Below are 17676 nucleotides of genomic sequence, written 5' to 3'. Positions count from 1 at the left end.
GCCAAGAGGAATATAGGACACGTCTGGACATGGCCACTGGGGGATACTCTCAAGAGAAAACCTGTTCCACAGTTGGGGCAGAGTAGGGCATCTGCAAAGAACTCTACCCAGAGAGGAAATAAGATAAAACCTGTAGGGCTCAGGATTAACATATGGGTAGAGGAACTCACCTTCTCATGCACCAGCCATGACCCAAGGTATAAACACGAAAGACCCACTAGGCTTCCAACACCTAACAATCAGCTTCTGCCCAGGAAGGACTCAACCCTGATTCCTGCCTCCTCTGTCCCCCAACACAGACAGAGACACACACACACACACACACACACACACACACACACACACACACACACACAGGATGAGGGACAAGAGGTGCGGCACTGCTCAGGTGGAATCACAATTTTGTCCCAGCCTGAATTGGCCTGCCTTGGGCTCTTCTGTGTTACCTTTCAGTGCCTTCTGCAAAATGACCAGATGCATCGGGACTGATGCCTGAGCCAGTGTCTACAGCGACTAAAAAGACTCTCACTCTGAGCTTTCTTGAGCCCAGATCTTCTGCTACCAGAGAGAACATTGAAACATCTTGCTCTCCTGTCTCCAGTCAAGTGAGCTGGATAGGAGGCTATCTCTAGAATGTAGGTCCTTGGTTTCCACAGTTCTAAGTTCTGTTGAAGTCTATGATCAAAGAAGTGAGGTCACTTTTTGAGGATTCTGTTACCAGGGCCCCCTCTTTCGATCAGCCTTACCCCTATGGGCTGTTTACTGCTCCTCCTCCTCCCCCATGCCAACTCCTTAACCACACAAAATTAGTCAAAACATCCCTCTTCGCACATCCCTGAAAATGTAATGAAGATCCTAGCTTTGAGAAGACAGAGCTGAATTTGGGCCTCCTTTTTCTTACCTATTCTTTGTCCTGGGAAAATCACTGTGCCTCTCAGGTCCTCCCCAGTCTCCACACCTGCACAAAGGGGATGAGGCTAGAACCTACTTTCTAGGGACCTCATCAGTTGTATCTGAGATAATATCTACTACACCTGTGGGATGGTGTCATACGTATCTATGGCACAATTTAGTGATTGAAGAATTACAAGAAGGGGTTGGAACACCACTCAAAGCAGACCTGGGTTCCAGCAGTATGGTGCTGGAAAAGTCCTTCCAACTTTGACTCATTTTTAGGTCAGACCCACGGGTGGGGGTGTGTGTGTGAAATTAATGTAAATTCAGATATTGTCATCTTCTGGCATAAAATTGTTCCATTGTCTCCTGTTATATTTAGAATGAGACCCATGTATGTCATCTCAGCTTATGGGCTGGACTACATCCACAATGGCTTTCAGTGATCCCCACCCCTGGTATACACATCCCTGTGTAACCACTAAGCATTTAGAAACTGGTTTATGACCAACAGAATATAGCCAACGTGATGGGATGTCTAAATTTGAGACAAAATGCCAAAAAGGCTCTCTTTCCTCTCACTCCATCTCTTGTGTTTCCTCTCTCTCTGGCACGCTCTCTCTCTCCCTCTCTCTTCCTCTCTCTCTCTCTCTCTCTCTCTCTCTCTCTCTCTCTCTGTCATATCCCCAGGGAATCAGGCACTGATGCTTTGAGCTGCCCCATTAGAGTCTCACATAGAAGAGAAACAAGGGAGTGCTCAAGCTGACAGATGGGAAAGAACTCAGGCTCTCCGTTGAAACTGCACTGTGAGTCCTGTGAGTGAACTTGGGAGCAAATCCTCCACAGTCCAGCCTTAGTTGAGGCTACAGCCCCAAACCTTGTGATACATCCTGAGGCAGAGACACAGGTGGTGTCATGCCTGGACAGCTGGTCCACACAGATGGTGAGATATTAAATATTTGTAGCTTTAAAACACAAGGTATTGGGGCAATATAGTCAGAGAGGAAATGATAACTAACACAGTCCATGAGGTCCCAGAATCTGGCCCTGCCACCATTGCCCGCCCCCTCTCTCCTCCAAGGCTCCCTCCAGCCACACTGTCCACTTTTCTAACCTTTTCTGATCAAACCCACTTTTGCCTGTGAGTCTCTGTCTCAGTGGTGCCTTCTTCCTGACACACTGCTCCAAGACTTGTGCAGAGCGGCTTCCTCTTGTCATTTTGGTATCAGCAATGTCACCCCAGTGAGGCCTTTCAGACCCTCCGCAGTCGTCCCTCACAGCATCCCACTTTGTTTTCACCACAACACTTGCTGTTTCTTTTTTCACATGTCTACGCTTTTGTGCTTTTGTCTGTCTCCACCCCCACCCCTGACTGTGAACTCCTGGCAGGCAGGGACCACTGGGTCATTTTCAGCCCTGTACTTACGCCCACCAACACTCCTTAGCAAAGCGTGAGTGCTTGCTGCATAGTTGCTGAAGGAATAAACGGGAAGATCTTGTACCACTCCTCATGTTTTTGAGCACTCAGATAGTCGAGAGGAATGCTAGTAATAGGAGGTGCAAGTTGTTTCTGGGGCAGGGGGACAGCCAAAAAGACCTCTGCATGACTCTTTGATGCTCCAGGAGCTCAAGAAATGTATACTTGGTACTGTGTAAGTTTAAGGTGTACAGCATAATTACCGGTCATACATGTTTGTGTAACAATTACCACATTAAGTTCAGTTAACATCCCCACCAAAATATATATATATATATATCCTTGTCACGAGAAGTCTTAGGATTTATTCTCTTAGCACCATTCAAATATAGTACACGGCAGTGTTAATTTATACAGTGCTTTATGTCAAATATCTCAATAAAACTGAAAACAGAAAAAAGCAAAACCTCAGTGGGCACCACTGACACAGGAGGCTACCTTCTTTCTGGAGGCCAGCAGCTGTACTGCACCCCAGGCAGGAACACTACCAAACAAAACAGGAATCTTTATTTGAGTTTCTGCATGGTAGAGGCTCTCCAGAGTCCCAGGGGTAAAGGAGCAGGACCTGCAGGCTTCCAGGGCTGTAGGAGGGACTTTGCAGAGAACCTCATGCTCCCTTATTTCTATCCCCCCTGCCCAACAAGTGTCCTCTTAACTCATGAGGCATCCTTTTTTTTCCCAATTTTTATTTAAATTCCAGTTAGTTAACACATAGTGTAATATTGTTTTCAGGAGTAGAATTTAGTGATTCAACACTTATATTTAACACCCAGTGCTCAACATGACATGTGCCCTCCTTAATACCCATCACCCATCTAGCCCATCCCCCACCCACCTCCCTCCATCAAACCTCAGTCTGTTCTCTATCGTAAAGAGTCTCTTATGGGTTAGGCCAGTGATGGGTATTAAGGAGGGCACGTATTGCATGGAGCACTGGCTGTTGTGTGCAAATGATGAGTCATGGAGCATTACATGAAGAACTAATGAAGTACTGTGTGGTGACTAACATAACATAATAAAAAAATAATAAAATAAAGTTCTTTTTTAATTTTTTTTATATATACATTATATATATAACATATGTGTATTATCTTTTGTTTCCTTGCACTGTATTTTATTTTAATTTTGCATATTTATAATATATATATTTTTTTCTTTACTATTTTGGGATCTACATTCTTTGTTTTAAAGATTTCATTTTTTAAAATATTTTATTTATTTGTCAGAGGGAGAGAGCCCCAGCAGGCAGAGGGAGAAGCAGGCTCAATGCTGTACCAAGGCGGGACTCAATCCCAAGACCCGGGAATCATGACCTGAGCTGAAGGCAGACACTTAACCTACTGAGCCACTTAGACATCCCAGGATCTAGGTTGTTTTAAGCAACAAGCGAAAATATACCCAGGGTCTAGTTTATTGTTTTGTTCTGTTTTACTCTTGTTTGATTTTTTTTTCTTGTTTTGTTTCTAATTTCTTCTGGTTTGTTTTGTTTGTGTTTTTCTGGTGTTGTTGTTGGTGTTTTTGTCTTTTCTCTCTCTATCATCTATTCTTTTCTGGACATAATGATGAGCCAGAGAAGCTCATCCAAAGAGAAAAAACAGGAGGCAGTACTCACTGCCAGAAATTTAATCAATATGGATATAAGTAACATGTCAGAACTAGAATTCAAAACAATGATTATAAAGATACTAACCAGACTTGAAAAAAAAAAAAAAACAAAGGCAGTAGAGAATCTCTTACTGTAGGAATAAAAGAATTAAAATATAATCAGGCTGAAATTACAAATGTTATTACTGAGATGCAGTCAAAAATGGAGACTCTAACTGCTAGGATAAATGAGGCAGAAGAGAGATTCAGTGGTATATAAGACAAAGTGATGGAGAATAAGGAAGCTGAGAAAAACAACTACTGGATCGTGAAGGGAGACTTGGAGAAATCAGTGGTACCATAAAGTGAAATAATATTCAAACAATATGGGTCCAAGAAGAAGAAGTGTGGGGAAAGGGGAAGAAGGTTTATTTGAACAAATTATAGCTGAGAACTTCCTTGATCTGGGGAAGGAAACAGACATTCAAGTCCAGGAGGCAGAGAGAACCCTCCACAAAATCAATAAAAATAGGTCAACACCACTACATATAATAGTGAAGCTTCCAAATAACAGGGATAAAGAGAAAATCCTGAAAGCAGCTTGGGACAAGAGGGCCCACAAAAGATTCATTTCAGACCAAAGGCACCTCCAGATTGAAAGTGAGGGGGTGGACAACCATTTATCATGCTAATAGATACCAAAAGAAAGCTGAAGTAGCAATCCTTATGTCAAACTAGATTTTGTTTTATTTTTATTTTTTATTTCAAATCAATTAATTAATGTACAGTGAATTATTAATTTCAGAGGTAGGATTTAGTGGTTCATCAGTTGCATATAATACCTAGTGCTCATTACATCAAGTGCCGTCCTTAATGCCCATCACCCAGTTACCCCATCCCCCACCCACCAACCCTCCAGCAACCCTCAGTTTGTTTCCTGGAGTTAATAGTTTCTTATGACTTGTCTCCCAATCTGATTTCATCTTATTTTATTTTTCCATCCCTTCCCTTATGTTCATCTGTTTTGTTTCTTAAATTCCACATATGATTGAAGTCATCTGATATTTGTCTTCCTCTGACTGACTTATTTTGTTTAGCATAATACCCTCTAGTTCCATCCACATCGATGCCAATGGTAAGATTTCATTCTTTTTGATGGCTGAGTATATATATTTTACATCTTCTCTATCCATCATCTGTCGATGGACAACTGGGCACTTTCCATCTTTTGGTTATTGTGGACGTTGCTGCTATAAACATTGGGGCGCATGTGCCCCTTTGAATCACTGTTTGTATCCTTTGGACAAATACCCAGTAATGCAAATGCTGGGTCATAGGATAGTTGTATTTTTAACTTTTTGAGGAACCTCCATACTGTTTTCCAGAATAGCTGTACCAGCTTGCATTCTCACCAGCAGTGTAAGAGGGTTCCCCATTTCTGCATCCTCACCAACATCATTTGTTTCCTGAGTTGCTAATTTTCGCCATTCCGACTGGTATGAGGCGGTATCTCATGGAGGTTTTGATTTGTATTTCTCTGATGCTGAACATTTTTTTCATGTGTCTGCTGGCAATTTGTATGCAGACAAACTAATTTTAAACAGAGACTGTAATAATGGATGAAGAAGGACACTATAGCATAATAAAAGTGTCTATCAAACAAGAAGACCTAACAATTATAAATATTTATGCCCCTAACATGGGAGCAGCCAATTATATAAACCAATTAATAATAAAATTAAAGAAACACACTGATAATGATACAATAACAGCAGGGCATTTTAACACCCCACTCACTGCAATGGACAGATCATCCAAGCAGAAGATCAACAAGGAAACAAGGGCTTTGAGTGACACATTGGACCAGAGGGACTTCACAGACATATTCAGAGCATTTCATCCTAAATCAAAACATTCTTTCCAAGTGCACGTGAAACATTCTCCAGAAAGGTCACATACTGGGTCACAAACCAGGACTCAACTGGTACAAAAAGATTGAGATCATACCATGCATATTTTCAGACCACAATGCTTTGAAACTCGAACTCAATCACAAGAGAAAATTTGGAAGGAACCAAAACAAGGAGGTTGAAGAGCACTCTTAATAAAGTATGATTGGGTCAACCACGAAATTAAAGAAGGATTTAAAAAAGTATGGAAACAAACGAAAATGAAAACACAGCATTTCTGAACCTTAGAGATGCAGCAAAGGCAGTCCTAAGAAGGAAGACATATAGCAATACAGGTCTTTCCCAAGAAATAAGAAAAGTCTCAAATATGTTGTTAAAATCTTCACGTTCCCTTGGGTATATACTTGTAGTGCAATTGCTTCGAATCACGCTTCTCAGCAACATCCAGACGTTTCACGTGGCACGCTTAATCCCCGGACCCTGTTTCTAGGAGTTAAGTCCGTGGCACTTCCCCTAGATTTTCACACACAAAAACACACGCGCGCGTGAGCTTGCACGCACAAACACACAGACATAGAAACTTTGGAAATGCTTCTCTCCTCAGGAATGTTAATGTTAGCTGAAAGACGGTTTCTGTCCTGCTTTGTTTGTAGAGTAAAACATACGGCACTTTCCGCATGCATTCGCACACAGTTTTTGGGGAAAATGCCTCTAGTTTCCGCAAAGAAGGCGTTCCCTTCAAATCCGGTTCTACCTATCGTCGTGCCCTCCGGCAGTATGCCGGTGGGTTATAGGTGGCACCGTTTCCTTCCGTTCTTGGCTGATTCGTCCCGCGCCAGTCGTCTATACCCAATCCCCTCCTTCCTCCGACTTGGCATTTGGCACGTGTTTAGGGCCAGCGAAATGCCGAGGCTTAGCGTGGGGACTGCGGGAACGATGTGACCTAGATGAGGGCAGTGTGGAGAGCTGCCCTTTAGGACTGAGTGGAGGGCCAGCCGTAGGTTGAAGCCCCGGCTCCCAGTGTGGCCTGAGGGGGATGCACAGGGTTTCGCTCCAATCACGCTTGCCAGCAACATCCGGCGGGCCCAAGGGGCACGGTTTCCTTCTGGGTTCCTGCCTGATTCCTCCGGCATTGGGCAGGTCTCCAAACTCCTTTGTGCAATCAGAAGCAGGGTTGAGGCCTGGGCGGTCAGGGTCACATCCGGGCTAGGGTTAGGGTTATGGTCCTGGAGACGGAAGGAGCCCTCGGATGGCAGTGCGGAGACGGGAGACCTGCCCTGACCCCGGAGTGGAGGACGAGCCTGAGGCTGAGGCTCGTCCGACTTCCGGTTTTGCCTCAGGGGGAATGCTCCTAGTGTGCTCGGGTTTATGGGTTTTCGCTAGGATGATGCTCCCCACCCCACCCGCACTCACGCCACATCCTGGGGGTTCCCCGTGACACGTGTTCCCTCCGGTTTCCTGCCTGATTGGTCCGGCATTGACCCGGTCTCCCAAATCCTCTGTGCATCCGGAAGCAGGGTTGGCGCATCATCAGGGCCCCATCCAATATAGGGTTAGGGTTTCGGGCTGGGAGACAGTAGGGGTCAATTTGGTGGTAGGGCAGAGACCTGCCTGGAGGGCTGAGCGGAGGGCTAGCATTAGGATGGGGCTCCAGCTTCCGGTTGGCCCTCAGCGGGGATGCTCCCCAGCCTCGGGGAGGTTTCGTGATCTGGACTCTTATGATCTGGGTCCAAATCCCAGGTCCACCACTTGCCATTTGTGTGACTTGGGTAACTTTCTTAACCTCTGAGCCTTTGCTAGCCACCTTAGTCAGTAGAGATGGACACTAATAGCACCTGCTGCAAAGATTGACTGTGCAGATTAAATGAGGTAGAACAGATAGAAAGCTGGGTAAGGCCCAGCCCAGTTGGTGGGGAAGGAACACTGACTGTGTGCAGCCAGGTCCATGGGTTGGCACCCATCTGCCCAGGAGGCTCACCAGCCTCAGCACTTGTTAGGCCCCTGATGTGTACTTAATTACAAGGAGGACAAACAAGGCCATGGTGGTAGCTGTCACAGGAGAATGCACATCTCAGGAGAAAGAGCAGAGGGTGATCAGGATGAGTGAAAGATGCCCCCTTGGGAAGAACCAACTTGAGCCACCTTCTGGAATCTTAGAGTTAGTGAGGATGGACTGGAGGCAAATGAATCCTTCCTTCCCCACCACTGTTGGGTCCTGAGGCATCCCATGCTGTATGCCCTCAGTAGACACAGAACAAAACCTGGGGACCCCCACAAGGCTCAGACATTTCCTCAGCTTCCTGAGCTCCAGGTCTTACCAGTGACTCCTGCCTGGGCCTGTGGGGGACTGTGGACACTGAGCTGGGCTATGGCAGTGCCAGGTGACACTCTCCTTGGTCCCCAGGAGCTATTCAAGAAGGTGGTGCCCAGGCATTGCCTGGGCTCCACCTGGTCCGAGAGGAACAAGCCTGGCAATGAGCACCTGGCACCCACAGTCCGTGCCACCATCACCCATTTCCAAAGTGTGACCAGCTGTGTCATCACCACCTGCCTCGGGGACCCGAGCATGACTGCCCAGGACAGGGCCAGGGTAGTGGAGCTCTGGATCCAGGTGGCCCAGGTATGCTGCGGGAGTTCCAGTGGAGTCCCACTCTGGATTCTGGGGAACTGCCTCTTCACCTTCTCAGTTCTATGGTCTGAGCCCCTCCACAGTCCATAGATAGGCCTTTCCTGCCAGGGGCACACTGACTTTGACTCACATGTCCTAGTGGTGGACTTCCTTCCTGGCTTCTTCTTTGAATTAAACAAAATCCTCCTCCCTGTGAGTGTTACTCTTCTGGCCTTAAATGTGCACTTTCAGGGCTCCCTGAGCATCTGTCTCATCTGGGAGGGGAGGGGAGGTTTAAACTGAGGGGATTGAAGCCAGAACAAATAGGGCTTTAGCTCCCCACCTCACAGCTCATCCTCTTTCCTCCCCAGGAGTGCCAAATTCTGAGGAACTACTCCTCTTTGCATGCCATCCTCTCTGCTCTGCAGAACACCTCGATTTGCAGTCTGAAGAACACATGGCAGAAAGTTTCCAGGTAGATAGGCCTCTTTCCACAGGTCGGACCAGGATGGATTAGGCATCTCTCCTGCGTCTGCCGTTGCTCCCTCAGTCAGCTGGGAACTCCTGGGAGGCAGCAAACCCTGGAGACCGAGACTGGGCTGATGTTGGGGTCTTTAGCCTCCCTGGGTCCTCAGTCCACCAGTTCTGCTTCAGGAATCAGTTTCCTTATATGCCAGATACTGGGTGGATTTAAGTTGGAGATTTTCACGTGTTTGCAGCAACAGAACCATATGCCCAGAGAAAACCAAAACTAGGCAACACAGAGAAGCTCAATAGAAATGTGAATAGAGGCTTCAGGTGACCACCGTGAGAGCTCCCCTCCCCAGTCACACGGAGACCTTAGTGCACAGAGGAACCCAGTGAAAACACTCATTCAGGTGAAGCTTTGGGTTCTGAAATAAAAGGGACTTGCCTTCAAATCCGCCACGTTATTCCTAAATTTTTCTTTTTTCTTTTCTCTCCTCTCAGGAAGAGCCACAAAAAATTTAAGAAGCTCCAAATCCAAGACAAGTCAACGAGCAGGGAACTGATGACCAGGGTAGAGTGGAGGCTGAGGGTCCGGAAAGAGAGGAGGACTGAGAGGGAAGGGGGACTGGGCAGGATGTGGTTTTGTTAGTTTCTCACTTAATGTTTTAGATTTTTCTGGACTAACAGGAAGAGGGACCTGTGTGGCCTATGGGCAATTGGGGGTGGGGGCGTCCAGTTTGAGGTACAGGAGTCTCTGGTCGTAAGGTATAGTGGTGTTGGCTGGGGTGTCTAGCTGGCAACATTAGCAAGTCTCCTGCTTCCATGGAGGGCCCATCCTGCTGGCACTAATGAGTGGATGGGATGGTTAAGGAGTTCCTTCTTTCCTAGACCAGCCCAGTGTGCTCTCAGAAAGCCAGGACTCTGCTTTTTCTTCTGCTTTTGCAACACCTCCAGGGGGAGGGCATCTCCCAGGGGATTCCCATGGACCAGGTGGACAAAAAGGCTTCCCAGGCTTGGGTCCAAATGGCTGGGCCAGAGACAGATGTGTGTGCCTTCTGTGACTCCACACTGTGCCCCTATGGCCGCCACTGCTATTCACTCACCGGCTATTTCTCACCTGAGTGTCCAGTTGACAATGACATATGCCCTCAGTGGCTAATGAGGGGTGTCTGGGGGAAATGATAGTTTCACCGTGGATCCTTCCTGAATGGGCACCAGAAGCTTCATGTAAATGGGGAAACAAAGTATCCTGTCATCCTCTTCTCTGTCAGTCAGAGGTAGCACTTTCAGGGTTCCCTTCCTGAGTGAATGAAGAAAGACTGCTCAGCTGAGGAATGCCCTGAGGAGTTGTTGCTTGGGGGAGGTGAAATCCTTGGCTTTGCCTTGGTTCTGGTCTGGATGCAGAGACTCCAGATCGGCTAAGGCCGGCAGGAGCTGCTTAACCAGACTTTGAGAATGCCCCATCCCTCTCCATCTGTGGCTTGGCCCAGGTAGGGGCCTGGACATCCCTCAAGAGCCCAGAGGAAAGGATTTCTGGTCAGTGGTGGTCTTAGACTGAGTGAGAGCCGCTGAGACAGGGTCTCTGGCCAAAAGGGAACAGTGACCTCTCAATCTGTGAGCCCCTGAAAAATTTACTGCCCCTCTCAGGCCCCATCTGGGAAATGGGGAGATGATGATTCTGTGGTGCAAGCCTCAGCAAAGGGTGAAGAGGTTCAAGGGAGGAAAGGAATGTGTGGATCTTTCTGTCCTGCTCCATCTGGATGTGCGAAGCAGGAACAATGATGGTAGAAACATGGCACTGGGTCCTCAGGAGACCCTGTGTGGGGGCTGGAGTTCTCACCCTTTTCAGATGAGGAAGCAGGCTCGGGGAAGCCAGGCCACAGTCCCTGGGCCACACACAGAGTGAGTGTTGGAGCTGGGATTGATCCAGAATCACAACACGCTGGGAAGATAGAACAGCACTGGTACCAGATGACTCAGGTCAGATGTCCGGTGGCCAAAACCAGTAGTAGTGCTGAAGAGAATTTGAGCGAGGGGAGTGTGGCCTCACTGTCCTCAACCCTGGCAGGAGGCACCCTCCAAGTTTGTCACCCAGGAGATCAACACCCAGAAAACCCAGGAGAAGCAGCAGCAGCAGCAGCAGCAGCAGCAGCAAGTAAGTGTGCCCATGGGGCAGGGGTTCCAGGGTGAGAGCAGAGGCTCCCGCTCCCAGCAGGAGTCCTCCAAGTCAAGAGAGGAGGGGCCTTCTTACTCCAGCCCTGACTCCTCTTGTCGCAGTGCCTGAAATCCTTCCTCAGAGGTGACCAGGAGGATGATGTGTAAAGCTGGGTGCGGGATGGATTTGGGGGTAGGGAGGGGCCTGGGACCACACACCCTGTCACTGGCCAAAGTCAGGTCCTGGGAAGTGATTAGGAGTCTGGTGGTCTTGGAGGGTGAGGAGAGGGGGAATTGGGAGGAGGCTGCTGAGGGACATAGTCTGCTCCACGTGGGAACCCTGGGGTGGGCCAGGAGGCTGAGGGTGAGGAGTTTTCTGTGAAAGGCTGTGGGGGCTCCTGAGAGCGGGGCCTCATCCCACCCCTACCGCATTGGCACAGGGTGTTGTCCCCTACCTTCGAACATTCCTCAATGACCTGGTGATGCTGCACCTGACGATGAAGAATTATCTGAAGGTGGGTGAGCCTGGGGACTGAGCAGGGAACCATGACTGAGGCTTGGGAGCCGAGAGCCCCTGAGCTGAGCCCTGAGCTGTCAGACCTTGGCAAACCTCCTCTCCTGAGAACCTCACAGCCACTCCTGTGAGCTGGTAAATCATGCCCATTTTAAGGGTGAGTGAAGGGAGACTCTGCATAAGACATTGCTCTGGGTTCCCCAGGCTGGTGAAGCAGCAGACATGCCTGACTGCAACGTGCACAAGGTTCTGACAGAGCTGGAATCAGCCTTTTCCTCATATGATGCCCCTTGGGAGAGAGCGAAGTCTGGCCCCTCCACGTCAGGAAGCACATAAGTGAATGAGCAGTCCCTTCCTGCCTGAGGCCTCAGCCTCCTTGTATTATCATCAGAAAGGGCCGGGCTATAAGGTTCCTGAGCCTCTGTCCCCATGCCCCCCCCCTTCTTTGGGCCCAGAACCTGGCTAGAGCCTTGTCCTGTTTTCTGTATGTGCCTGGCCCCCTTGTGGGACCCGGCAGTAGTGCAACATGAGGAGTGGGCATAGATGGGCTAGTAATGGCTAGTGGGCTCTTTCTGATGGATTTTGATTGTCTGCCTTCCAGGGGGGGAGAGATCAATCTCAGGAAAAGGAGTAAGGTGAGCAGCTGTGGCACTTCCTGCGGGAGAGGTTGGGGAGTGGAAATCAGAGACCCCCCCCACCCCCCACCCCCAGATTGCTCCCCGGGCTCCATCCCATGTTTTATGTTTATTGAGCGGGTTTGATAGCAGATAAGTAGAAGACCCAGCCAACTGACGTTTGGGGGTGGGAGTGGGGTTGGGGTTGGGGGTAGAATCAAGGCAAACTTTCTTGAGGACGAGCTATTTCTACCTACCTCTGAGAACAGATATGGCCTGAATGGAACCGAGGGGAGGAGGGTTCCCGTGTATGCAAAGACCCAGGACCTATCCCCTGTCCCACTCCTCATACCGCATGAGGCCTTCCAGCATCCCCCATGAGCCCTTGTCTGTATCCTGTCCTCCTCTCTGGCCCCAGGATTATGAAATAACGAGGGAGATCCTGCTGCTCCAGGTGGCTGCAAATAATTACAACCTCAACCCCGAGGAGCAATTTGGGGCCTGGTTCCGAGACATGGGGAGGCTCAGTGAGAATGAGCGGTGAGATGAGGCCAGGCAGGAGACGGGGGAGGGCAGTGGTAGACTCTCCCTGGTGGCCAGTCCAGAGAACCTGTGTCCATGGCTCCCTGGACAGCCCGAGACCTTGCTGCACTGTGACCCCTGGTGTACCTGGACTTTAGCTGCTGGTCAGACACTGGGAAGGACAGCTTAACTGGCTCCTGGCCGGCTCATAGGTGTCACTCTGTCCTGTAGCTCCATCCTGTCCTGCCAGCTGGAGCCCTAGTCCTAGTCAGCCAGCAGAAGTGGGAAGGCCCAGAAGAGCCAGCCATCATCAGGCTCAGGGGCGAGTGAGTTTGCAGGCTGGCCGTGCCACCTCTTCCTCGGCTGTGGGGACACAGCTGGGATGCGTGGGGTTTCCAGGACCCCTGCTCTGAGGGGAAGGAGACCACTGGGAGGCTCTTCCTGTGGTCCCCTGAAGGCCAGGGGAAGAGACAATGATCCCACCCATCTCCCTGACTTCTCTTCTCCAAGACCTATATATATACCTATTTGGAAGGGCGATATTTAGTAAATGCTAGATTTAAATATTATTATATTAAAGTCCTGTTGCTTTTACAGTCTTGAGAGTTGTTATTTGATTCTTTTACTTCCCGCGCTAATTTAAATGATGAACAGATGCTCACATTCCTTCTTGAATAAAGAAATCTTGGGGCTCCTGGGTGGCTCAGTCGTTAAGTGTCTGCCCTCGGCTCAGGTCATGATCCCAGGGTCCTGGGATCGAGCCCCACATCGGGCTCCCTGCTCCGCGGGAAGCCTGCTTCTCCCTCTCCCACTCCCCCTGCTCGTGCTCCCTCTCTCGTTGTATCTCTCTCTGTCAAATAAGTAAAATCTTAAAAAAAGAAAAAAAAAGAAATCTTGCAGCTTACTTTATGTGTGAGAGAGGGGAATGTCCATGCCACACTCTTACTAGTGAAGCGGCCCCCAATTCCCCTTCCTCGGAGGATCTGTTCACTTCAGTGTTGCTCACCTGTAAGGAGCAGTGACAGTCCTCCAACCTCCCAGGATCTAGAGTTTGAGGCTACTCTCACAGACATAGCAACAATCACTGAAATTGGGAGTCTTACAACTTGCCAGGACCGCCAAATTCCAACACCAAATCCCGCCCCAGGACAGCGCCTATCTTTTCACACTTTGGAGGAAGAGGAAACATTTGTGGCTTCTCTTGTTGCGGTTTCTTTCAACAAAATATTAAAAACTTGCAGTTCTCTAGCTCAACATCTGGAATTGCATGAGCACTAAGTAGGGAAAACCATGAAAAGAGACCAAAGGGCACACGTGAAAAGGCCAAGGCCAGAAGATGATAATTTGTGAAGAGCCTAAGGACAGGCAGGACTTCCCATCCTCAGTCTCCCTCTAGGGGCTCCCTCCTCCCTCTACCTATATTTGAACCCTCCTGGGATATTTGTCCACGACCCCTGAATTCCTTTTCCTACTTGTCTTATATCTGGGATAGAGACTGTGATGCGTGTTTCGAAGCTATAGCTGGGCCTCCTTCCAGAAAGATTTAGGCTATCTATGAATAAGATTTTCAGCATCCCCGCAGTTCTTATACAATTCTCTTTAAGGCAGAAACTCCCTACATCGTTGCCACTCCTTGGCTGGGGCTTGCTGGCTGTGGGATGGTTTCTTAGTTGCCAAAATCAGGTCCATATACATGGCCAGTGACAATTCCCACATTCTCTCTTACTGGCCAAGATGACTTCTGGGTCCATGTGGTTCTGAAGTCCATGGTCTCAGACAGCCATGAGTGTGCAAACACAGTTGTGTTGTTACTGATTTGTCCTACGTTGGTAGCCCACGAATGGCTGCACTCTTTGCCATAGTTTAAGGCTTTGGTTATGTCAGAGGGGCAGGGGTGAACCTTTCCTCTTGGCAAGATGAGGCATGAGAGGGGAGGGTGCAGGGAGTTCCATCATGGGAAACGCCATCAAACTGATGATCTGTGGACATGCATGGACACAACTATCAATTTAAATACTGAATTGCTTACAATCTGGGTGAAAAACAGGCACTGTTCTGAGCTCACCTGTATTTCCCACACCATGATCAGGAGGTAACATTTTAACACAAAGAATTCTGAGAGGATAAATGTAAAATGTAATTCGTAAGTTTCTTTATTTAAGAAACATAGATCATGTTCTCTCTAAATCATTTTTTGTGTATTTAAGATGTATCATATTTTAAATGTATTACCATTATTACATTTTCAGATATTTTATGGATAGTATGAGTGCAGATTATGTTCTTGGGCACAAAAACATAACTGAATAGAGGGGGTCATGAGCCTAATGTTCCACCGTATTCATTAGTTTTCCGGAGGACTTGCTAAGTGAGAACAACGACAACAACCAAAAACTAAAAAAAAAAAAAAGAAAGAAAAACAACAACAACAAAAAAACCCAACACCAAATTCCAACGCAGTTTGATTCCTTTCCTGACAAAGCTCGAAGGCAAGCCAGCTGTGTAGATAACCACTTGAGTTTTTGGAAGTGCCTCTAGACCATAATTTCAAAATTAGGACAAGCCAAAGATTTTCCACTTTCATCTTCTGCTTCAGTTATTTGTGATTGTGATCAAGTGCACATATTAGTTCATCAAGGAGGACCTTACCCCAAGGAGAGCTGCTGTTCTCTGTATCCAATAGGTTAAAGATCCAGTGGAGAATCTGATGGTGGAAATGGGTGGCTCTTTTTAGGGAGCTGAAATCGATACTGTCCTCATGTCATGGCACAGAGGCGATTTTTTTTGAGATGACCCAAAAGCCTGATGACTCCCTTGTTCTCCAGGCCATGGGGCTTCAAGGAGTGAGGCATGTTCCAGGCAAGAGAGTAAGCATGGCTAGAGCAGAGCATCACAGATGCAGTCAGCAAGAAAGCTGGGGCATTGAGATTTTTGAGTGATTCATCAACCTGGCCAGGAGGAGGTGCCCATCCATTTCCTGCCATCCCAGAGCAGCCTGCGCGGCCCTGGACAGCGGAAAGGGCATGCATGGCCACCCCAAACAGTGAGGTCTCAGCATCCTGCGCTACACCCGACAGCCAGCAGGGTCTAATATATAGTCTAATTCTTTATTATAAGCCACTTTCCCATAAGAATTGATATTTTTATCCATAGATTCTCCATTGCCTATGTCGTTACTTCTCCCTGTTATTTTTCTAAATCCGAAAGTCTGTTCCTATGTGTTGTTAAAAGCTTCACGTTCCCTTGGGCAAATACCTACTAAGGGGGCGACGGACTCCACCCTTTATGAGTAGGATGGCCCATGTGAGTGTTCCTTCAGAAGGCGTTCCGCTCATCCTCATTGAGGTAATTTCCTCAGGAACTTCCGAGGAGGCTCCTCCATGGCTTCAAGACGGCGTGGGGTGGCATCCGTGTGAGGAGAACACGCCCCTGTGGGCGCCACCGTGGCTGAGTAAGGAGGGGGCTGGGCCGCCACTTGTCCCAGAGGATTTTCTTCAGGGCCTGCCTTTTTTGGACTAGTCCCATGTGGATTATTTTCTGCTTTCTCAGGTAATACCTTAACACTAGTTATTTTTACAACAGGGTCTGTTCTTTAAGGGACTTGGTGGGTCAAAATAATGCTCGGGTTTTTTGTTTTGCCTTTTTTTTTTTTTAATAGATTCGGGGTGGTTTTGTGGGGAGAAACCCCTGCACAGGTTCAGAGAGAGAGAAACACGTGGATGATGATGATGATGATGAAAGGAATGTACAAGATATCAGGACCTTCCAGTCCAGTGAGCTGAGGGACATGGGATGTACCTGGCAGAGGTGTGTGGAATCCACAGGCCTAAGCGTAAAAGTGTAAAATTACATAGCTCCCTAAATTAATTTTAATGGTTAATTTTTCCTACAATGTGAAAGTACCTAAAAATATATGTTTTTAAAAGACTTTATTTATTTATTGGACAGAGAGAGGGAGGAAGAGCACAAGTAGGGAAAGGGACAGAGGGAGAGAGAGAAGCCCACTCTCCGCTGAGCAGGGAGCCTGATGTGGGGCTCCATCCCAGGGCTCCAGGATCATGACCTGAGCCGGAGGCAGACGCTTCACCGACTGAGCCACCCGGGTGCCCCAAAAGTACTTTAAAAATACGGAAAAGTAAGTAGTAGGTGTATTAAAAGACGTTATTTTAAGATAACAATATTTCAAGTATGTCAAAAGCAGAATTTGTTATAATTTTACTTTCTTGGCCTTAAAGGGAGACAAATTATCCGTATTTAAAATACACTTCTTAGCTTGTTTTCAAAAGACGGTATTTTGTATGTTTGACATTTTCTCATAATACAGTGGCAACCTTAAATATTTTTAAATATTAGCTCTTTAAACATCTTTGCAGGACTCCAGTGTGACTAGCATGGTTAAAAAGTAATAATAAACCCAGGCCACCAGCAAATTTTTATAAGAATGTAGTAAGAAAAGATCCTGAATCAGTTTTAGAAGATGAAAACACAATGGTGATTTTTAGTATACTAACAACTGCCTGCTGTTTAAAACCATTTAAGATGAAATATATCAAAACTTAAACCTTCAGAATGTTAAAGAGCCAAGACAGTGACTGCTTTTTGTTAATTATATATAATAATTCATTGCAAATCGAATTTTCTCCCAGTAAAAATTCAAAATCTGAAGGCATTTATTTTGATTTTGTGGATCTCCATCCAAAAGTGAAAATACATAGTCTAATTCTTTATTATAAGCCACTTTCCCATAAGAATTGATATTTTTATCCATAGATTCTCCATTGCCTATGTCGTTACTTCTCCCTTTTATTTTTCTAAATCAGAAAGTCTGTTCCTATGTGTTGTTAAAAGCTTCACGTTCCCTTGGGCAAATACCTACTAAGTAGTGCAATTGCTGGGTGGTAGGGTAGTTCCAATTTTACCTTCTTGAAGAA

At 47.2% G+C, this 17676-nt stretch overlaps 1 protein-coding gene across 1 annotated transcript; it reads left to right on the top strand.

Moving 5' to 3' along the window:
* The first annotated feature begins 6642 nt into the window (after positions 1-6642).
* On the top strand, positions 6643-13007 carry LOC148161622 (ral guanine nucleotide dissociation stimulator-like). The gene is made up of 6 exons (XM_088020691.1): positions 6643-6648; positions 8270-8485; positions 11010-11096; positions 11536-11610; positions 12642-12763; positions 12977-13007. Exons 1-6 carry the CDS (start codon positions 6643-6645, stop codon positions 13005-13007), a joined length of 537 nt encoding a protein of 178 aa, XP_087876817.1.
* The last annotated feature ends 4669 nt before the right edge of the window (positions 13008-17676 follow it).

This window comes from Eumetopias jubatus, unplaced genomic scaffold (assembly GCF_037043125.1).
Source record: "Eumetopias jubatus isolate StellerSeaLion01/CBP00866 unplaced genomic scaffold, mEumJub1_p1.0 scaffold_108, whole genome shotgun sequence".
NCBI classification, from domain to species: Eukaryota; Metazoa; Chordata; class Mammalia; order Carnivora; family Otariidae; genus Eumetopias; species Eumetopias jubatus.
This window is presented reverse-complemented; position numbering and strand designations above follow the sequence as displayed.

Coding starts and splice junctions, on each gene's coding strand:
- LOC148161622 (XM_088020691.1), top strand. Junction 8,486..11,009: donor TCTGGATCCAGGTGGCCCAG/GTATGCTGCGGG, acceptor CAACCCTGGCAG/GAGGCACCCTCCAAGTTTGT. Junction 11,097..11,535: donor AGCAGCAGCAGCAGCAGCAA/GTAAGTGTGCCC, acceptor GCATTGGCACAG/GGTGTTGTCCCCTACCTTCG.